Here is a 22,296-nt window from a genome sequence, read left to right on the forward strand (position 1 = left end):
GGCCTTGGGCGCGCGCGCATCAAAGGCAGCGGCGAGCTGGGCCGTGCGCTGTGCGTGGGCCGTAAGGCCTGCGTGCGGTGCATTGTGCCACTTGTGTGTGTTACTCGGAATCCTAAGGCTACCGGGATTCGTAATGTGATTAAATCTAATCCTAATAGATAAAGTTTGTTTAATTAGAGTCCTAGTAGGATTATAATTAAATAGATTTGTATTCTAATAGGATTATAATTCCTTTCCATAAACTCTACAAATAGGTGCCTAGGGTCACATATTTAGAGAGACAATTGAAGTATTCAAAGGTAAGATTTTGGAACAAAATCAGCCAAACACTTGTAGCCTATTAGCCTAAATTCTTAGAACCTTAAGGGCGATTCTAGTTGGTCAAGCTTAAGGCGGATCCGGACGTGCTGTGGACTATCTACGGAGGGACGACACTTGGAGTCCTAAAGACTTGTTCTTGTTCGGTTCGGGCGCAGCTAGGGAGGGCACGCTACAAAGTGTATGCATCTGAATTATGCTAAATGATTATGTGTAAATAATATGTTTCCTGGCATTATGTTTTTCCGCATGATTTATGTTTTGTCATATGTATCATAACCTAACAGTGGTATCAAAAGCCTATTATTATTTTCATAATCTAAATTGCATGAACATGGTTAAATTTTACAAATTTGCAAGGAATTAAAGGGGTGATTAGTTTTCGTAATTAATTGCAAATTGCGTTTATTTAATTATATGTACGCAGTTTTTCGGCAGAATATTCGTTACTCAACCAAATCGAATGATTTTTGTGTCAACTTCGCATGTAAAAGGCGTTCTAAAATTTTGACAAAATTGGAATTTTTCGGCCGAACCCAGAATTCCCAAATTCGAAGCCTAACTATGACTTTTCGGAGGTTTAAGTTTTTCGAACGCAAAAGTTTGTAAATTTAAGATGTTTAATTGAATATTTGCGATTCTTGTTGATAAATCTTGAGTTTTTGATTGACCTACAGTATATGTTTAACAATTATGAATGCCTAGACTTGTTAATTATACGACCTAATTTGTAATTATGATTAATTTGTTGAAATTCGAATAATTTAGAATTGATTTGTTTTTCATAATTAATAATTTAATTAGGTATCCATGATTAAAATCCACCATAAAAATTGTTAATTTATGTTAAATTTTTAATTTTTATGACCTAGATTTGAATCCATGTTAATCGAAAATTAAATAATTAATAAATTTTCTATTTTTCGCCCTAAAATTATGAAATTAATATGATTTATTAATTTGTCGTTAATTTTAAATTAAAAATTTTAAATTTTTATGAAAACGCTCATAAATGTTGCACGCACAAAGCAAAGGAAGCTACGTGTTACCCTTAAGGGGTGTTGTATAGTGCGGGGATGCGACGACGAGCAAGGGAGCTCGTCGCCCATGCGGTACGAATGCAACGAGCAACAAACAAGAGGCGCGCGCGCAAAGCCAGGGAGCTGGGCGTGTGCGACTCAATGGGCAATGGGCGATGGGCGATGGGCGTGGCGTGTGCCAGGCGAGCAGTCGCGTGTGGGCAGCAAGCGAGCTGCGCCACAGCGCGTGCTGCCTCGCCCAACGAGCAAAGCAGTAGCGTCGTGCTATGCGGGTTGCGCGCAGCGTGGCCTGGCATGGCTGCAATGTGTGTGGCCTGCTCGTGCGCGCCTAGCGATCAGTCGATGGGGCGCAGCTGCCTCATGACTCGATGGGGCTTGGGTGCAAGCCCAAGTGCCTCGTCGTGTTACGATTGACGCGTTTTGAATTTAATTTCAGACTTTCATTTCGGAAATAACTTTAATTAATTTCAAAATTAATAATTTAAATTGTTTTCTCGGATTTTAATTTTGAATATTATAATTTTTATAAATTTTTATTTATGCTAATTATTTTACTAAAATTAAACCTTGAATTAATTTAAATTCATTTAATTCAACTGAAAAATAAATTAAATAAATGGATTCAATTATAATTTTATATGAGCTTCAAATTTTAATTAAACTTGTATGTTTCCGGTTAGACTAGAAATACATTTTTAAGTTTAAAATTAGTAAAGCATATAAAGTTATTGGTTTAAGTGGGAGCAATTTTAGTCATAAACTCTTTATTAGGTCTACAAACCCTTTAAGGTTAAACAACTTGATTAGAATTAATAAGGACTGAATAATTGGTAGATTATTGGTGCCCTTGATTAATTGCTGCAAATATTTATGTGATGCATACAATGTGTTTTTACTAAAAAAGTCTATGTGGGCCATTCATGATAATGAATGGGTGAATGGTATATATTGTATATGTACTGTTTTACAGGTTATGAAGTGACTAGTATGGCCCAAATAGGATAGAAAATATGGTATGCGTACCATTAATTTGAATGTAATTGGTCTAATGCACCAAATTTGTTTTTCAATTCAAATATGGTCTGCGTACCATCAAATAGTTGTAATTAGTTTAATTATAGCTGATCCTATTTGAAGAAAATGGCGCCTCCCACAGTGATATTCAAGACGAAGTTTCCAACCATTTTCAAGACGGACTTTGAAGTTGAAGCTTCAAGATGAAGTCGGGCCATACTAGATCACATTTATCTTATGCATGCTTTAAGTTATTTATTGCTTTTAAATATGTCTTAAATATGCATGAGATTGAAGCTTGATTATGTTGCATGATTAAGGATTTTAGTTCACTTAAAATCTAACCAACATAGTAAGAGCCTTAAGTTCCAAACTTAAAAATTGAGTTAAAAGGTGCCATGCCAAAATAACACTTACTTGGATAACCTTTACATCAATCTAGTAATAGATTACGCTCAGCGAGGTGTTACTTATTGATCCTAAAGGGGTAAGGTACAAAAATAATTGTGAGTACATGTTAGTTTTGGTGAAACTCAACGATATAAGTAAGTAGTCCTTTTATGTCTTGGAAAAATCGATAGGTTTACCAAATAAGTTCTTAGACGTACCTATCAACCAAGAGTAGTTTCAAGACTATTAGCAAAAGGCTTTTGCTTACTTAAAAGATTTTGGAATTGAGTCTAAATACATAATGTGCTTAATTCTTCAATGGGTTTAAGGATCTTGGAATCATTTTATTCACACCTGCCGGATCACATAACTTGAATAAAATGCTTAATGAACATTAAATTATGCATGTATGCTAGATTTTAAGTTTATTAAGAGAAACTGTGAATGATTATTTATTTGTTTATTCTTTTTCAATTGTAGTTTTAATTATGGCAAACAACAATTCATTCAACATTCGATCAATTCTCGAAAAGGAGAAGTTGAACGGGAAAAACTTCCTTGACTGGCAAAGGAAATTGCAAATAGTTCTTATGCAGGAAGAAAAGGAGTATGTCCTGGAAGAGGCGATGCCCGAAGCCGCAGGCGAAGGGGTCACTCAGGCAGCCCTCAATCGTTGGATTGATGCCAACAAGGATGTGAAATGTCTAATGCTTGCAACCATGAGTGCAGATCTACAGAAAACGTTCATCAACTCAGATGCTTTCACGGTCATCAGTGAGTTAAAGAACATGTTCCAAGATCTGGCTTGGGTCGAAAGATTCGAGACTCATAGGCAAATTCTTGAGACCAAGCTTAAGAAAGGCGACCCCGTAAGTCCACATGTTCTCAAAATGATTGGACTCATTGAGAATATGAGTCGGCTGGATCAGCAATTCTCTCAGGAAATGGCTGTAGACACCATCCTCCATTCTCTTCATAACGGGTATGATCAGTTCAAGCTGAACTACAATATGAATAGTCTGGACAAAACGCTCACTCAGCTTCACGGTATGCTAAAGATCGCTGAAAAGACGCTCAAAAGTGATAAGCAAGATGTGCTTATGGTGCGTGGGGGCAAGTTCAAGAAATCTGGAAAGAAGAGGAATGTTAAGAAAGGTGAAAACAAGGCCAGCCCAACTAAGCAAACTGGCGCCAAGTCTGAAAAGAGGAAGGTCAGTCAACCCACTTCTGAATCCGAATGCTTCTATTGCAAGAAGAAGGGGCATTGTGAGAGAGATTGCTTGAAGCTAAAGGAAGATCAGAAGAACGGAACAGTCGTTCCATCTTCAGGTATTTTCGTTATAGACTGTATACTTGCTAATTCAACTTCTTGGGTATTAGTTACAGGTTGTGGCTCACACTTATGTTCCAATCCACAGGGACTAAGAAGAAGTAGAAGGTTAAGCAAGGGTGAAGTCGACCTACGAGTGGGAAATGGATCACGGGTTGCTGCATTAGCTGTAGGAACTTATTATTTGTCGTTGCCCTCTGGGCTAGTTTTGGAACTGGAAGAGTGTTTCCATGTTCCAAGTCTTACTAAAAACATCATTTCTGTTTCTTGCTTAGATGCTAAGGGATTTTCCTTTTTAATAAAAGACAATAGTTGTTCGTTTTATTTTAAAGAGATGTTTTATGGATCTGCTAGATTAGTCAATGGACTTTATTTATTAGATCACGACAAACAAGTTTATAACATAAATACCAAAAAGGCCAAAAAGGATGATTCAGATCTCACCTATCTGTGGCATTGTCGATTAGGCCATATTAACTTGAAACGCATGGAAAGACTTCAAAAGGAAGGAATTCTAGAACCATTTAACTTAGAGGATTATGGTAAGTGCGAATCATGTTTACTTGGAAAAATGACAAAGCAACCTTTCTCTAAAGTTGGAGAAAGAGCAACTGAACTATTGGGTTTAATCCATAAAGATGTATGTGGACAGATGAGTACAAATGCTAGAGGTGGTTTCAGCTAATTTATCACTTTCACTGATGACTTTAGTTGTAACACCCTAATAATTCCTTGCTTTTATAAAACCATTTTCCAACTTAAAATAAAGGAATTACTAGAGTATTACCGCCACCGTGATAACTGTAAAGGCTATTACCAGAATTACGCAGCGGAATTAAATGTCAACTAACATTTTAAAAACATAATTAATGAAACATTGAGGCCTCCTAAAATTTGGAACCATAATGTCCCAAAACCCAAAGTATAAATAATTCAAACATTTCAAACATAATTAAAGTATTATTAAATAGTTCAAAATACGAAAACATGCAACTCTCTCGATCATCCCAAGCCACATGATTCCGATCTACCAACCTGCTATATTATTCTACTCCCCATCAATGCAAGTGCAAATGATAGATCATCATAGGGTCATTAAGGCAAAGGCCATGACCAAAACACACAAGGCACGTAGTCAGCAAAAGCTGAGTACTTACAAGAATAGAGTGAAATGAAACTAAAACATGCATCACTCACTAAGTACTAATCAACATGCAAAAGCCATATAATAATTAACAACCAATCATGAATACAAGACTCGACACTTGACTCGACTCTTGACTCACAGTTTAATTAGAATAAGCTTCGAACGAGCCAAAAGAATAATCCACAAAGGGAAAAGGTGATGGGAGCCAACCATACACCAAATATATAATAATAAAATCGGGCCATACCGAGTGTCGGGCCATACCGACGGAATTCCTGCGCATAATATAAATGAAACAACGTCTTGTATCATGAGTAGGAGTACGAGTTTTCCGGCAAGACTCCCCCCATTGTTCATACTCAAGGTATATACGTTCCAAGAGTTTTGAAGCTTGTTCTGGTTGCACTTTACGTTTATTAATATTATATTAAAGGCGAACTCAAGACTCAACAACATGCACACATACAATTAATAAACAACAACCAAAACAATCTTATTTTAAATGCTTTAGGACTTGTGATCAATAAGGAAAGACACTTGTGATATTACTACCATGTTCCTCCTCACCAAGGTGAGACTCCACATCATGCACATTAATATGAGGGTTGTGCCCTTGCACAACAAATCCTAATTTATTTCATACATAATATTCCCAACTGAACCCTACATGTGCGGTGGCTTACGTGAGCTAACCCTTCACATGTGGTAAAATAAATAGTACAACGAAGTACGAATAATTGGCTCAAAGTATGCTAGACATCCCGTACAATAGCATACAAATAAATAATCCATCCCTTGCATGTGAAATAAACCATACATGCATAAATATTGAACAACATGATTGACAATGAAATCCATACTCATAATAATTCCAACATGCTTGTTTAACAATTAATCCAATAAATCCAACATCACAAATCACATGCTCGTTCACCAAAATAAACATGATTCCACATAATGTAATTCACATCATCAACAATCATGTAATGTCATTGACAAAAGGTGTGGTCTCCCTAGACTTGTACGTACCTTGAATACCTAAGCGTAGGGGCCACTTTGCAATAACGAGCACTCAACTAGAAATCACCTCCTATCATCAAAATAATGAAACTTAAATTATTTCCATGTTCATAAAATTTCCAGCAACTTCATAAAATTTAAAACCTCCTTTAAACTTTAGAATTCAATCACTTTTCAATAATAAAATCGTCTCAATTTGCAAAATCAATCCCTAGTACAAAAACATACTTTTTCCGCCTTTAAAATCAATGAAAATCAACAGTTTAAACCTTTATTCAAATCTGAAAATATAATTGATTATCATAATTAAAATCATCACCTAATTATGCTAATCAATTGACTCATTAGGTCTAGGTTAAAACCCTAACTTGAAAACCCCAATAACACTAGTTTATTATAATAAAAATCAATGCTTTATTCAATAAACAAATCTGAAAATTCATCCTTTAATAATTAAAACAAGCCTAATGAATCACAACACGCAAATCCTCAAACCACAGTATTCATAACCGGTTCCCAGCATTTTAATTACTCAAAACAATATTAATATAATAATTTAAAATACAGAGTTTAAATAGAATAGGTAAGGAAGAAGAGAATTATACCAATCCGGCCTATAGCACGGAACAACTACGAATTTAAAGTGATTGGGCGAAAATTGAACAAGAACGAACACGAACAACACACACACACACACACACACACACACAATTCGTGTTCGTGTGTGTGTGTGTGTGTGTGGTGCCCGCGCAGCGACGAGGGGACGAGGCAGCAGCAGCCGCGCGCGGGCTGGGCGTTGTGCGCGGGGGATGCTGGGCGAGTGAAGGCGAGGGAGGTGTTGGGCGTTGTGCGCGAGGGAACGAGCGAGAGAGCGAGGGAGCGAGGGAGTGCAGCGCTGGGCGTGAGGCCGAGCAGCACGAGAGCGCAGCAGCGCAAGCACGGGGCTGCGTGCGTGCGAACGAGCCGAGCAAAAAGAGGAGAGGGAAAGAGGAGTGTTGGGCAAGCAAAGCAAAAATAGGGTTTATAAATTTTAGGGGCTCATTTAATGATGGGGAGTCCTACTTATAGGCTCCCTAATCTCTTGATGGGCTAGGCTTAGGAGATTTGAGTTGGGCTTAGGAAATAAATGATTTGGGCTAGCTTATGATTTAAATTAAACTCTTTTGATTTGGCTCGTTTAATAAAACGAATTGCACTTTTTATTTAAAACCCGAAGATTTAAAAATCATTTGCAACTCATTTAATTTCCCGACTCAAGAATTAAATTCGTTTAGTAATTAATTAAAATAATAAATATTCTAATTAATTAAAATACATTAAATAAAATGCATTTAAATATTATTTAAATGATAATAAATCGAAAAATGCTTTATAAATATAATAAAATATATTTGACATAATGAAGCATAATGAAGCATAAGTCTGAATCCTTTGACAAATTCAAGGAATTTCAGAGTGAAGTAGAGAATCAATTAGGCAAGAAGATTAAGGCACTGCGGTCTGATAGAGGCGGTGGATATCTGAGCTATGAATTTGATGACCATCTGAAAGAATGTGGAATTCTATCAGAATTGACTCCTCCTGGAACACCGCAATGGAATGGTGTCTCGGAACGGAGGAACAGGACCTTGCTAGACATGGTTAGATCAATGATGGGTCAGGCCGAACTTCCAATAGAATTTTGGGGACATGCACTAAATACAGCTGCACTCACTATAAAGAGAGCTCCGTCTAAAGCTGTTGAAAAGACTCCATATGAGTTATGGTTTGGAAAGCCTCCAAATGTGTCTTTTCTTAAGATTTGGGGATGTGAAGTATACGTCAAACGATTAATTTCAGACAAACTTCATCCAAAATCTGACAAATGTATCCTTGTGGGCTATCCAAAGGAAACAAAGGGGTATTACTTCTACAATACATCTGAGAACAAGGTGTTTGTTGCTCGAGATGGTATCTTTTTGGAAACGAATCACATTTCCAAAATGACAAGTGGCAGAAAAGTAGACCTCGAAGAAATTTGAGTCGAACAACAAACTCTAGAGAATGCTCAAGATGACATTCAGGATGAAACTCAGAGATCTTTAGAAGTATCTGGTGAGAATCATGGTCAATCTAGAAATGTAACCCCGCGTAGATCGCAGAGATATAGATCTCAACCGGAAAGGTACTTAGGTATTTTTACGAACGAGAGCTATGATGGTCTATTACTTTAAAGTGATGAACCTGCGACTTACAAACAAGCTATGACGAGCCCTAGCTCCAAGCAATGGCAAGAAGCCATGCAATCTGAATTAGACTCCATGTCAGAAAACCAAGTATGGGATTTGGTCGATTTGTCAGATGGCTACCAAGCCATAGGAAGCAAATGGGTTTTCAAACTGAAAAAGGACAAGGATGGAAAACTTGAAGTTTTCAAACCTAGATTGATTGCAAACGGTGTGGATTACGATGAAACCTTTTCACCAGTTGCAATGCTAAAGTCTATTCGGATAATGTTAGCAATCGCTGCATATTACGATTACGAAATATGGCAGATGGATGTCAAAACCGCTTTCTTAAACGACGTTTTAACAGAAACTGTGTTTATGACACAGCCTGAGGGTTTTGAGGATCCAAAGAATGCTAAAAAGGTATGCAAGCTTAAGAAATCAATCTACGGATTGAAGCAGGCATCAAGGAGCTGGAATATACGTTTTGATGAAGTAGTCAGTGACTTTGGTTTCATCAAGAACGCAGAAGAATCTTGTGTATACAAGAAGGTCAGTGGGAGAAAAATTGCTTTTCTAGTACTATATGTCGACGACATATTACTTATCGGAAATGACATTCCTATGTTGAACTCTGTCAAGATTTGGCTTGGGAAATGTTTTTTCGATGAAAGATCTAGGAGAAGCACAGTACATACTGAGCATCAAGATTTACATAGATAGATCTAAAAAGATGATTGGACTTAGTCAAAGCACTTATATCAATAAGGTGCTTGAACGGTTCAAGATGGCAGACTCCAAGCGAGGCTACCTACCCATGTCTCATGGAATGACTCTAAGCAAGACTCAGTGCCCAAAAACACTTGATGAGCGTAGACGAATGAATGGGATTCCATATGCATCATTGATTGGTTCAATAATGTATGCTATGATATGTACACGCCCGGATGTTGCGTACGCACTCAGTGCTACGAGCAGATACCAGTCAGACCCAGGAGAGGCACATTGGACTGCTGCCAAGAATATTCTGAAGTACTTGAAAAGGCACAAAGATGACTTCCTGGTCTATGGTGGAGATGATGAATTAATTGTGAAAGGCTATACGGACGCAAGTTTCCAAACCGACAAAGATGACTTCAGATCACAGTCTGGGTTTGTCTTCTGCCTCAATGAAGGTGCAGTAATCTAGAAAAGTGCTAAGCAAAGCACCATTGCGGATTCTACAACTGAAGCGGAGTACATTGCTGCACATGAAGCAGCAAAGGAAGCTATATGGCTAAGGAAGTTCATAGGTGAACTTGGTGTAGTCCCCTCCATTAAAGGACCAATAGCCCTATATTGTGATAATAACAGAGTTATTGCACAGGCAAAGGAGCCTAGACACCACCAAAGAGTCAAACATGTACTTCGTAGATTTCACCTTCTACGAGAGTTCGTTGAAAGAAAAGAAGTCGAGATAAGAAAGATTGGAACTGATGATAACATCTCAGATCCATTGACTAAACCTCTGCCGTAGGCGAAGCACAACTCGCACACTGCATCTATGGGAATCAAGCATATTGGAGAATGGCTTTGATGTCCTTGTTTAATGTTTTAAAGTTTTAGAGTTTAATTCTTTGTAAAACATTATTGGTTAATCATTCACAATAAATGAATAGAATTCATTTTCCATTTAATTTGTGGTTTATTAAATGATGAGTCCTTTCAATTTGACAAAATATTCAAGATAGACTGTCTGGACCAGTCCTGTGACTAAGAAATGTCTATCAAGTGAACTTGAATGTCAAAAGTTGAAAATGGTCCCTGGTCGGAGTTTTCTATAAAGATGGACGCATAGAAAACGTTAGACGACTAGAATGCAAGATGACTAGTATTTCTGTTTCTTGAACTATGTGGACATGGCAATGTCATAATCATTTGCATCGATACTTACTTTGGGAAGACTAGTATCGGACAGACCTATGAAACTTTACTGTAAGAGATGAAAATCTGTCATAATTAAATTTCATTAAAATTATTAGACACTAAATCCTCAATACCTGAGTGATTTGAGATTACTTGTTTGAGAACTGCTTACTTTGACGTTGACCAACCGTCGCACCGTAAAAGGAGGCTATAAAGGCAACGCTCAGGTAATCACCTATCAAACGAAGTCCAATCTCAACACTAGTAGAAAAAACCCCTGTTGCAGCCCCCTTGTTGCAGCGTACAAGTATAAATACGCTTCAACAACCAGTCGGTCAACGCGGGTCAAACCCTTTAAAGGGTTATCGCAGCGTACATTTTAGTTGTTCGCAACAAATGCGTTTGTTGCAGCGTACAAAATAAAAGCCCGCAGCAACAACCCGAAGTTATTGCAGCGTACATGTTAATGCCCGCTGCAACAAGTCCGCGTTTCAAATTAAAATTTTTACTTTCCTAGTTGCAACGTACAAACCGCGCTCAAATGCTCAATCTCTGTTCCTTCTCTGCTATAGCTCCAAGCCTTTTCCCTTAAACAAATATCCAAGGTCGCCGTCGAACTCAGCCCTGCGTCGCCGTCGAACCCAAGAGTTGCTCAGCCCTGCGTCGCTGTCTTGGTTCCGTTGGTTGCTCATCTCCCCGTCGCGTCGTGGTTCAGCCCTGCGTCGCTGTCTTGGTTCCGTGGTTCCGTGGTTCAGCCCTGCGTCGCTGTCTTGGTTCCGTGGTTCAGCATTTCCCCGTCGCGTCGTGGTTCCGGTGGTTGCTCGGCGTCGTGGTTCCGGTGGTATGGTGTGTTCAATTTTTATTTTCGTTTTTTATTTTCGTTTTCAGATTAGGGTTCAATTTTAGTTTTTGATTTTCGTTTTGATTATTGTTTTTTATTTTCGTTTTTGATTTTCGTTTTGATTTTCGTTTTGATTTTCGTTTTTGAAACTTAACGACCCAACGAAGTAAATGGGGATTGCTATGTTTCCGAGTATAGATCTATTTCTTTAAAAAGCACACAGCCACTATTTAAGCTTGCTCATAACAAGTAATGGGGAATGGCCTAAGGGCTGTTGCTGACTGCTACTCACCCCTTCAGACTGTTGTTTGGATGTTATTTTGCTGATTTCCAAGAGGCTTTTGGATTACCTTTTTTTTTTTAATTTTTTTAATTTATTTTACGGAGTATGCTCAAAGTGTTGAATACATCACTTAGATCAGTAGTATCAGGCCCTTCAAAAACATCAGTATTCACCCGTCTTCTTGGTAGAGTTGGGAAGGGGAACTCTTCATTTGCAGGACCTTACAAAATAATCTCTGTTATCCAACCATCTGGGTTAAAATTCTGTTTTAAGATCTCAAACCTTTGTGTACAGACGATATGGGATGGCTGCTTGACTCAAGTTTACCTCAAGTCAGTTGTGAGTCAAAACCATTAAGTGGTCGTTGTAAACCCAAGACCTTCAGGAAATCACTGGCCTTTGTCCACACTGATTTAGACTATTTAGTATTTACACTGAAAAAGAAGAGTTGAACATTTTCAAGGCTCTCACATATGCGCATGAACTAGCTCTTGTACCTCTCAAAACCTTCCTCTAAGAAACTTTAGCATACGAGCCACACAAACATCATATATAAACTTGAAAGAAATAAGTAGTGTGATGCAGAACATCGTGCCCATTACCAACTGAACTCGTCAAATCTCAGCAATTAAAGATTATTTTTAACTGTAAGTCTGCTATCTTCTGAGCCCCACTTTTTATCAGCTTATTGGCTGCTGCTTTGTGGGTGCGACATTCCGGCCACCTGCCACTTTAGGATAGCTTTTAAATCCTGGAATACTAGAGCCTTGTTTGGAGTAAAGGAAGTTCCTAGAGTATTTTTCAACCTCCTCCATTATTAGGCAAAAGAGATATCTGATTCCAATAGGTTTAAAGGATAAATAACACCACATTTTTGCCGACTGAAGCCTATCAGCATATATGAAAGGCTTCTTACAGCCCAGGTTACAGGATTTTATTCTGGCATTACCCTTCTTCCTTCCCCGAGGTTACGTAAGCACTTAGTTCCGCACTTGAATGCTGCGTTAATGCCAATAACTTGAATAATGTGATTGCTACGTGGTGATGTGGTAGATAGTTAATTTCCTGTTACATGCATTCTATGAGAAATATCTGAATTTGGCCCTCGAACTATTTTCGTTTGATTTTCGTTTTGATTTTCGTTTTGATTTTCTTTTTGATTTTCGTTTTGATTTTCGTTTTTATTTTGATTTTTTTGGCTGTTTTTCAATTATTTCTTTAATTTGCAGTTAATTGTGAAGATGGGTAGATACGCATATGGTTGAAGAGAGGGGCGATGATCGTACTGCCAGCATAATCTATCATCGTGCTTGTTCGAATTTCAACAATTGCATAAGGTATTGATATATCTAATTATCTTCATAAAATTTCTCTTTTCCTCTTTTGAAAGTTGAAATCAATAGTACAGTAAGTGCATATCATTTTTACGATAAATAAAATTTGGATAAGTATAGTAAGTGTAATAATAAAACGTGTACATTAGTATTCTATGCTTAAGTATCCATTCCGTTTTACTTATTAGGACTGTTTTTGGACTTCTAATATCACTTCAGTGAAGCATTGATAAACTTAAATGATGTAACCAAAGATTTGCGGAACTTCTGAATGATTTTGTGACTTCTTAATATATGTGTTTATGTGTGGAACCTTTTGTTGTTGTTATTAGTAATGAGTCGTCGTTGGATGTATGGTGACCATACTACGGCAGAATACTTGAGTGGGGTCGCAGAGTTCATTAGATGTGCTTTAGCACACCAACGGAGTACAAAAGCCGAAAAAATCTATTGTCCATGCCGTGATTGTAACAATATCAAGCGGTTAGGTGACATTGATGAAATTGAGGATCATTTATTTCGCCGTGGGTTTAAGCAAGATTACCATGTTTGGTTTTGGCATGGTGAAACAATACCTGATCGTCCAAGTTCTAGTGTCCATGAATTTGATGTTCAGAGTAATGAGAGTGATGATGATATTTATGAGAATAATGAGACGGATGATGATGAGGAAGAAGATGATGAAATAAATGAGATGATGGATGGGCTGAAAGATCACTTGGACGAACGACCTCAGATGTTCGAACAAGTATCAAAGGCTGCTGAAACTCCATTGTATCCCGGTTGTACAAAATTCAGCAAGTTGGAATGTGTGTCAATACTTTACAACCTCAAATGTAAAGGTGGTTGGAGAGATGAACACTTTGACACCTTATTGGAGTGGGTAGGTGAATTTTTGCCGGAAGGGAATGATATCCCCACCTCTACCTATTATGCCAGGAAATTGATGTGTCCCTTAGGCTTAGAGGTCGACAAGATAGATGCTTGCCCAAATGATTGTATGCTTTACAGAAAAGAGCATGAACATTTGGATGAGTGTCCAACATGCGGCGCATCTCGTTACAAACGCAAAGGGGCAAATTCAGCTAAGAGGGGCCCGCCTGCTAAGTCTTTGTGGTATCTTCCAATCATACCTAGGTTTGAGCGTATGTTTTCATTGAAGAAACAAGCAAAAAACTTAAGGTGGCATGCGGAAGTGAGGAAGAAAGATGGACTCCTTCGACATCCTGCAGATTCTGTTCAATGGAGAAATATTGATAAGAAATATCCTGAATTTGGTAAGGAGGTTAGAAATCTAAGGCTTGCTTTATGTGCAGATGGTGTGAATCCATATGGAACTCTAAGCAGTCAACATAGCACATGGCCGGTTCTTCTAGCAATTTATAATCTTCCTCCATGGCTGTGTATGAAGCGGAAGCATATCATGTTATCACTCCTCATCTCGGGGCCTAAGCAACCTGGAAATGACATAGATGTGTACCTGGCTCCACTCATAGATGATTTGAAATTATTGTGGAATGAAGGTGTTTCAATGTTCGATGCACACACCAATTCAAGCTTTACATTGCGAGCTATGGTTTTTTGTACCATAAATGATTTTCCGGCATATGGAAACTTGTCTGGATACAAAACCAAAGGAGAACAAGCATGCCCTATATGTGAAGAGGACATGAAGCCCACATGGTTGCATAATTTCAAGAAAAATATTTACCCAGATTTCAGGAAGCACCTCAGTCGATATCACCCTTATCGTAAGAAGAAGAAAGAATTCAATGGTTTCACCGAGGAAAGAGTAGCTCGTACGCCTTTGACAGGATCACAGGTTTATGAACGAATAAAAAATGTTGAAACCAAATACGGCAAGTGCTACAAGTCCAAGTCTAAAAAGGGTGTTTTGTGGAAGAAAGTATCTCCATTATGGGATCTTCCCTACTGGAGAGATTTGTCGGTTAGGCATTGTCTCGATGTAATGCACATTGAGAAAAATGTGTGCGATGCTATCATTGGGACTTTGCTAAACATGCCTGGAAAGACTAAGGACAATGAGAATGTGCGGAAAGATATGAAAAAGAGGAATATTCGACCAGATTTGTGGCCTGTTGAAAAATCTGGTGCGGGTGGTACTAAGACTTATCTGCCTCCAGCGTGTTACACAATGTCAAGAAAGGAGAAGAAGCAGTTTTGTGAGTGCTTACATGGAATTAAGGTTCCCTCGGGATATTCGTCGAATGTAAAGCGCCTAGTATCTCTCTCGGACCTTAGGTTGGTTGGTATGAAGTCTCATGATTGCCATGTAATGATTAATGTGTTTTTGCCAATTGCACTTCGTGGGATATTGCCGAAACACGTGAGACATGTTATAACAAAACTTTGTGTGTTTTTCAATTCTATATGTGCTAAAGTGATTGATCCGGAGAAATTAGATTCTTTGCACAATGATATTGTTGAAACTTTGTGTCGATTTGAAATGTACTTTCCACCATCTTTCTTTGATATTATGGTGCACTTAATTGTCCATTTAGTTCGAGAAATCAAGTTATGTGGTCCGGTGTTCTTAAGATGGATGTATCCTTTTGAGAGATTTTTTGGGCATTTAAAGGACAAAACAAAGAATCGGGCAAGGCCGGAGGGTAGTATCATTCGGGGAGTCCTTGAGGAAGAGATATCTCAATATGTAGCTGAATTCTTAACAAGGCTTGAGCAAATAGGTCTTCCAAAATCTCGTCATGCAGGGAGGCTTGAAGGGCATGGGGTAATTGGTAAAAATGTGATCTCGCCTCCATATGAAAGGAAGAATAAGGCACATCTTTGTGTGTTGCAGCATCTTACCGAGGTCAATCCTTACATAGATAAGCATTTGCTAGAATTGCAACAAAAGAATCCTAAGTTGAAGGAAAGAGCGTTGATGCAAGAACATAATCGCACATTTGTTGATTGGTTTAAGAAGGAAGTAGCCGAGGAAATGAAAAAAAATCTAGATGTTTCTGAAATGGTCCAGTGGTTAGCTCGAGGTCCTCGACTATGTGTTCTGTCTTATGAAGGGTATGATATCAATGGGTTCACATTCTACACTAGAAGACAAGATGAAAAGAGTGTGGTGCAGAATAGTGGAGTGAAGCATGTTGCAGCATCTAGGGTCTATGCAAGCGCCAAGGATAGAAGACCGGTTGATGCGACACAATCATATTATGGTGTTATCGAAGAAATATGGGAGCTTGATTACAACAAATTTACGATCCCTGTATTCCGGTGCAAGTGGGCCAACAACCATAATGGGGTGAAACAAGATGAAATTTTTCCTGGTTTAACATTGGTTAACTTTGATCGATTAAGTGATAGTGACGAGCCATTCATTCTAGCATCACAAGCTAAGCAAATTTTCTATGTGGTAGACAATGTTGATCCTATATGGCGTGCAGTTGCCCAAGGCAAGAGAAATATTCTGGGTGTTGATGATGTTGTGGATGAAGATGAGTATGACAAGTACGATGAAACACCCCTGTTACCAACGGCTGTTCAACCGTTACCGGAGGAGGAAGATGCAAATAATACTAATCATATGCGTACAGATCATAGGGAAGGAATTTGGGTTATAAACCGTAAATGAATAAGATGAGCTGGCTTCTGGGAATAGGTAATTCTAGCTAACTGAATATCAGATTAAATGTATCTTTTCTAGCATTTAGGAAGGTGTAGTTTGTACTTCCACATCTTTAATTCTTATTTTATACTTCCATTGTGTTCATGATTATACTTTTCTAGCTTTCTTTAATTCTTACTGTACTTCCACATCTTACTTTTGTTCCTGACCAAAGTTTTCTAACTTTCTGTGCAGATGACTTGAGATCCCCGAGTCAGAAATTTTCAGAAGCTTTCGGTGATTTGTGTCTTTTCAGAAGTTCTCAGAATCGGAAAATAAAGCACGTATTTACTTTTGGTGAGTTGTGCGTTTTCTCCTAGTGTTGCGCTAATTAACATGTCTCCTAATCTTGAGCTAGAATGACCTAAATCAAAACGAGCGGGCTTAAATTGACCTTAGTTGAATAAATTGACCTAAATTGACCTTAGTTGACTAAATTAGCATAAATATGAACCATAACTACCAAACAAGTCTCAAATGGCATAAATTGATTGGATTGAGTCTAGGTAAGTTAAAACTAATCATATTAATCATTTAAAAGGATTAAAATGAGTGTTTAGGTTCTTTATTTCAAAGTTGGGAGCGGAAATGTCATTTTAGCTCTATATATGACATATAACGACCCAACGAGCCATAAATGTGCATGAATAGGTTCGAATGAGTTTTAGAAACTTAAAACTATGCATATTAGTCATGTAATAAGAATAAAATGAGTCATTAGGTTCTTTAGTTCAAAGTTGGGAGCGAAAATGTCATTTTAGCTCTATATATGACCTATAACGACCCAACGAGCCATAAATGTGCATAAATAGGTTGGAATGAGTTTTAGAAACTTAAAACTATGCATATTAGTCATGTAATAGGATTAAAATGAGTGTTTAGGTTCTTTAGTTCAAAGTTGGGAGCGAAAATGTCATTTTAGCTCTATATATGACCTATAACGACCCAACGAGCCTTAAATGTGCATAAATAGGTTGGAATGAGTTTTAGAAACTTCAAACTATGCATATTAGTCATGTAATAGGATTAAAATGAGTGTTTAGGTTCTTTAGTTCAAAGTTGGGAGCGGAAATGTCATTTTAGCTCTATATATGACCTATAACGACCCAACGAGCCTTAAATGTGCATAAATAGGTTGGAATGAGTTTTAGAAACTTAAAACTATGCCTATTAGTCATGTAATAGGATTAAAATGAGTGTTTAGGTTCTTTAGTTCAAAGTTGGGAGCGGAAATGTCATTTTAGCTCTATATATGACCTATAACGACCCAACGAGCCTTAAATGTGCATAAATAGGTTGGAATGAGTTTTAGAAACTTAAAACTATGCATATTAGTCATGTAATAGGATTAAAATGAGTGTTTAGGTTCTTTAGTTCAAAGTTGGGAGCGAAAATGTCATTTTTTAGCATAAATATGAACCATAACGACCAAACAAGTCTCAAATGGCATAAATTGATTGGATTGAGTCTAGGAAAGTTAAAACTAATCATATTAATCATTTAAAAGGATTAAAATGAGTGTTTAGGTTTGTTAGTTCAAAGTTGGGAGCGAAAGTGTCATATTAGCCTAAAAATGAGTTCTTAGGTTCTTTAGTTCATAGTTGGGAGCAAAAATGCCTCATTTTATCATAAATATGAACCACAACGACCAAACAAGTCTCTAATGTGAATAAATAGATCGGATCGAGTCTTGGAAAGTTAAAATTAATCATATTAATCATTTAAAAGGTTAAAATGAGTCCTTATGTTCGTTAGTTCATAGCTGGGAGCGAAAATGCCTCATTTTAGCATAAGTGGTGTTTTCTAGACTTATCTCATATGAGTATATGATTTCATGATATAAGAGAAGTGAGATTGTCAGATTTCCTCATTAAGTTTCTTAATCATTGTTGCTTGAGTTTAAGTGAAACTCAATTACATAATTTCATTTTACGATCTAACTTACATACTACTCCGTAATATACTAGATTAATAGAACTTGTTTATAGAATGAGTTAGCTGCCCTGCATTCTCATATTGCCTCAACAAACACACCAAGAATGACAAAGAACATTGCAGATCAGATCAGCACAGATCAATGCAGATCAGATGAGGGTAGCACTGATCTGTGTTGATCTGTTCTGCACTGATCTGTGCTGATCTGTGCTGCACAGATCAGTGCAGATCAGATCAGCACTGATCTGTGCTGATCTGTTCTGCAGATCTGATCAGTGCAGAACAGATCAGCACAGATCAGTGCAGAACAGATCAGCACAGATCAGTGCTGATCTGATCAGCACTGATCTATGCTGATCAGATCTGCACAGATCAGTGCATTCCACATATATAATTTTTCATGCTTGTTGGCTTGTTGCTGCTATAGAGTTCAAATTCTTTGATATGATTTGATTCTTTGAAGGCCGGAGCATGTGTCAACTTAGTATTCTATCAATTGTTCAATTACATTGTAAAGCGATGTTTTGGTCCCTAACAAAAAGCGGAGAGGAATAAAAAGAGGGAAAAGGGGTGAAATGGATCAAGGAAGGGATGTGAAGGTTGGTTTTTCTGGTGATGTATCCATGGTGGGTGGAAGTGAGAGTTGCTTTAGTGGTGACTAGTGAGGTGACGGTGATAGTGGTGGTGAGGTGATGGTGGGGTGGGGTGGATTGATTTGGGATGATGGTGGTGACCATTGAGTCATTGACCAATGAGAGACTGATAGAAATTTGGGGGAATCCAAGTCCAGGGGGAAGTCTGGGGAATCATAATACGAATTAAAGGACTTGGGTGAATTGATTCAGCAAAGTTGGAGAAGGGAAAGAGTATTATTTTTGAGGTGACTGTCCCCCTTTGCTTACCTGGTTTGTGGTTTTCCTCAACCAAACAGCCCCTAAATTTCTTTCTCTCTATGCTGTTCTTATTGATTTTCCATTGTGTTGAGCTTTGACATATTTACACTTAAATTTCTCGTTCATTCTTCAATTAGTGCCATCTCTTTTGCATGATCCCCTTTGCACAAACTAGAGACTTAAAATTGGTGGGGAGTAGTACGTACTGTTAGTTGCTGTTGTTTCAAAATTGACCTTGATTTATCTCTTCTGACTGCCATAAAACTAGCATCTGCAAATCCTTGATGAAATTTTATTAACCAAATATTTGGTTAAAATAGTGTCAATTGTTCCTCTATGGTTTCACTTTAAAAAAATGGACTTACCTGACTACCTGTCTTTGGCAATCAACATAGCCATTAGTTTATTCCAGCCCAAGTTTCCTCTGTCAAATAATTGTCAAAGATGTAACATTGCAGATCAGGTCAGCACAGATCAGTGCAGATCAGATCAGCACTGATCTGTGCTGATCTGTTCTGCACTGATCTGTGCTGATCTGTTCTGCACTGATCTGTGCTGATCTTATCAGCACTGATCTGTGCTGATCTGATCTGCACTGATCAGTGCAGATCAGATCAGCACAGATCAGTGCTGATCAGATCAGTGCAGATATCACAGATCAGATCAGCACTGATCAGTGCAGATCTGATCTGTGCTGATCTGTGCTGATCTGTGCTGATCTGATCAGTGCAGATCAGTGCTGATCTGATCTGCACTGATCAGTGCTGATCTGATCTGTGATATCTGCACTGATCTGATATCCTTCTGTATGCTAGAGCACTGATTTGCTGCTGCGCGCACATTTTGTAACCACTCTTCTGTATGTTTTACTTGATGCAGGAACAACATAGGTACGATGAATGAAAACCAAATTGTTGTTAGGCATGAATCAGAAGGTGGCAAGACTCCCACAACGGGTGACGAATCACAAGATGTTAGTACGATTACAAAGACCATTAAAGGTCGTGGTCCGTCAAAAGGTGTTAAAGTCGCTAAGCCTATGTTCCTTGAGTATAATGTATATAATGTCCCCGATGGACAATGGTCTCATGAATACGGGAAGCAAGTTGGGAGTTGTGCTACTAGAATTAATATTAACGTCCCATTATATCCAAAGGTAGATGAGCAAATCAAGAAGGGGTTTTGGGAGGAGACTAAGGTAAGCATTGGATATTAACTTGATTTGTATATTTTAGGGATTATTTAATTTGATTTAAATACTATGTTTATAATCTAACTTTTTTTAATTATTAACAGCTTATGTTCCACATTACTGATGATTCTAATCATTCGAGGGAGAAATATTTTCATTCTTGTGTGGCGAAACGATTTAGTTGTTTCAAGAGCAAGTTGGTGCGCCGATGGATAACTATGAAGGAAAAGAAGCCAAAAAATCAAACAAACAAGATGCCTTGGGATGTCTACAACCATATCACAGAGGATGATTGGAAGACTTTTGTTAAACATTATTTCCTGCCAGAGTCATTGGTAATGATAATATTTCTTTAACTTGTCCTTAAAGAGTTTTTCATGTAGCAAACTGACATTGGTTCTAGGACAAAAAGTTATCAGAAAAAACATTTATTTCCATCTTTTTATGTTGTCTTTGACAGCTTCGTAGTGAAAAGGCGAGGAAAAGTGCATCATGCAACAAGAACCCACATCGCACCGGCCAAAAGGGTTATAATAGAAAGCGACTAGATTGGATAAAGGATGGACGACTTCCACCAGATGCAGCTTTACCTATCTCGAGTAGCTCCTCGGTGAACTCATCAGTGACCTCAAATGTTAATAGAGTTAGAAAATACAGATCAAAGGAGTGGATTTTGGCCCATCAAGTACAAAATAAAGAGGGAAAGTGGGAAATTGACCCGAACGATACAGAAGTTGTTGAAATCGCAACAAAAGCTATAAGTAGCGATAATTAATTAATATTTTACATCGATGAAGCCTGGTCACTATAAAGTCCAAGTTGATTTTGTTTACGACGGACATGTTGATGATATTCTTCCGGTACCTACGGGAGATGGTTTCACTAACTTAGGCGGTGCTCTGGGTAGTTTTGTGCAATGGCCCATCCACTTAGTGATTTTCGAAGACGGCGAGGTATATATGTTTTATTGTTTAGAATGTATATGTTCACGCAAGCACATTCGACATCTTACCTACTCTTGTTTTTGTTGAATTTTAAAGGATTGTATTTCACCTCCTAAAAAGAAGTCCAAGTCTAATGTTTCTAAAGAGAGGGATGGTAGCTCCAAGAAAAAGACAACGGTGTTAGCGGCCCAAAAGAAGACAACAGACTTACCATCCAAGGTAAACCCTCTAAAACTCATTCGAACCTAAAATGACATTTTCGCTCCCAACTTTGAACTAAAGAACCTAAACACTCATTTTAATCTTATTACATGACTAATATGCATAGTTTTAAGTTTCTAAAACTCATTCGAACCTATTCATGCACATTTAAGGCTCGTTGGGTCGTTATATGTCATATATAGAGCTAAAATGACATTTTCGCTCCCAACTTTGAACTAAAGAACCTAAGGACTCATTTGATTCTTATTACACGACTAATATGCATAGTTTTAAGTTTCTAAAACTCATTCGAACCTAATTATGCACATTTAAGGCTCGTTGGGTCGTTATAGGTCATATATTGAGCTAAAATGACATTTTCGCTCCCAAATTTGAACTAAAGAACCTAAGGACTCATTTGATTCTTATTACATGACTAATATGCATAGTTTTAAGTTTCTAAAACTCATTCGAACCTATTTATGCACATTTAAGGCTCGTTGGGTCGTTATAGGTCATATATTGAGCTAAAATGACATTTTCGCTCCCAAATTTGAACTAAAGAACCTAAGGACTCATTTGATTCTTATTACACGACTAATATGCATAGTTTTAAGTTTCTAAAACTCATTCGAACCTATTTATGCACATTTAAGGCTCGT

The 22,296-nt window shown here is 37.8% G+C and overlaps 1 protein-coding gene and 1 long non-coding RNA gene across 2 annotated transcripts; both read left to right on the top strand.

The window, feature by feature from the left end:
* Window positions 1–11,184: 11,184 nt before the first annotated feature.
* Window positions 11,185–20,297, top strand: LOC130462055 (uncharacterized). Its single transcript, XR_008922174.1, has 4 exons — window positions 11,185–11,217; window positions 12,725–12,832; window positions 16,665–16,766; window positions 20,177–20,297. It is a non-coding gene; the product is annotated as an uncharacterized lncRNA (long non-coding RNA).
* A 13-nt stretch (window positions 20,298–20,310) lies between these two features.
* On the top strand, window positions 20,311–21,264 carry LOC130461564 (uncharacterized). The gene is made up of 3 exons (XM_056829711.1): window positions 20,311–20,495; window positions 20,594–20,824; window positions 20,950–21,264. Exons 1-3 carry the CDS (start codon window positions 20,337–20,339, stop codon window positions 21,262–21,264), a joined length of 705 nt encoding a protein of 234 aa, XP_056685689.1. The 5' UTR covers window positions 20,311–20,336.
* The last annotated feature ends 1,032 nt before the right edge of the window (window positions 21,265–22,296 follow it).

Source organism: Spinacia oleracea, chromosome 5 (assembly GCF_020520425.1).
Source record: "Spinacia oleracea cultivar Varoflay chromosome 5, BTI_SOV_V1, whole genome shotgun sequence".
In the NCBI taxonomy this organism is placed as follows: Eukaryota; Viridiplantae; Streptophyta; class Magnoliopsida; order Caryophyllales; family Amaranthaceae; genus Spinacia; species Spinacia oleracea.

Bases quoted from the DNA above. Each gene is read 5' to 3' on its own strand.
- LOC130461564 (XM_056829711.1), top strand. From the start codon at position 20,337: ATGTTCCTTGAGTATAATGTATATAATGTCCCCGATGGACAATGGTCT. The intron at 20,496-20,593 runs GTAAGCATTGGA...AATTATTAACAG, and splicing joins GGTTTTGGGAGGAGACTAAG to CTTATGTTCCACATTACTGA. The intron at 20,825-20,949 runs GTAATGATAATA...TGTCTTTGACAG, and splicing joins ATTTCCTGCCAGAGTCATTG to CTTCGTAGTGAAAAGGCGAG.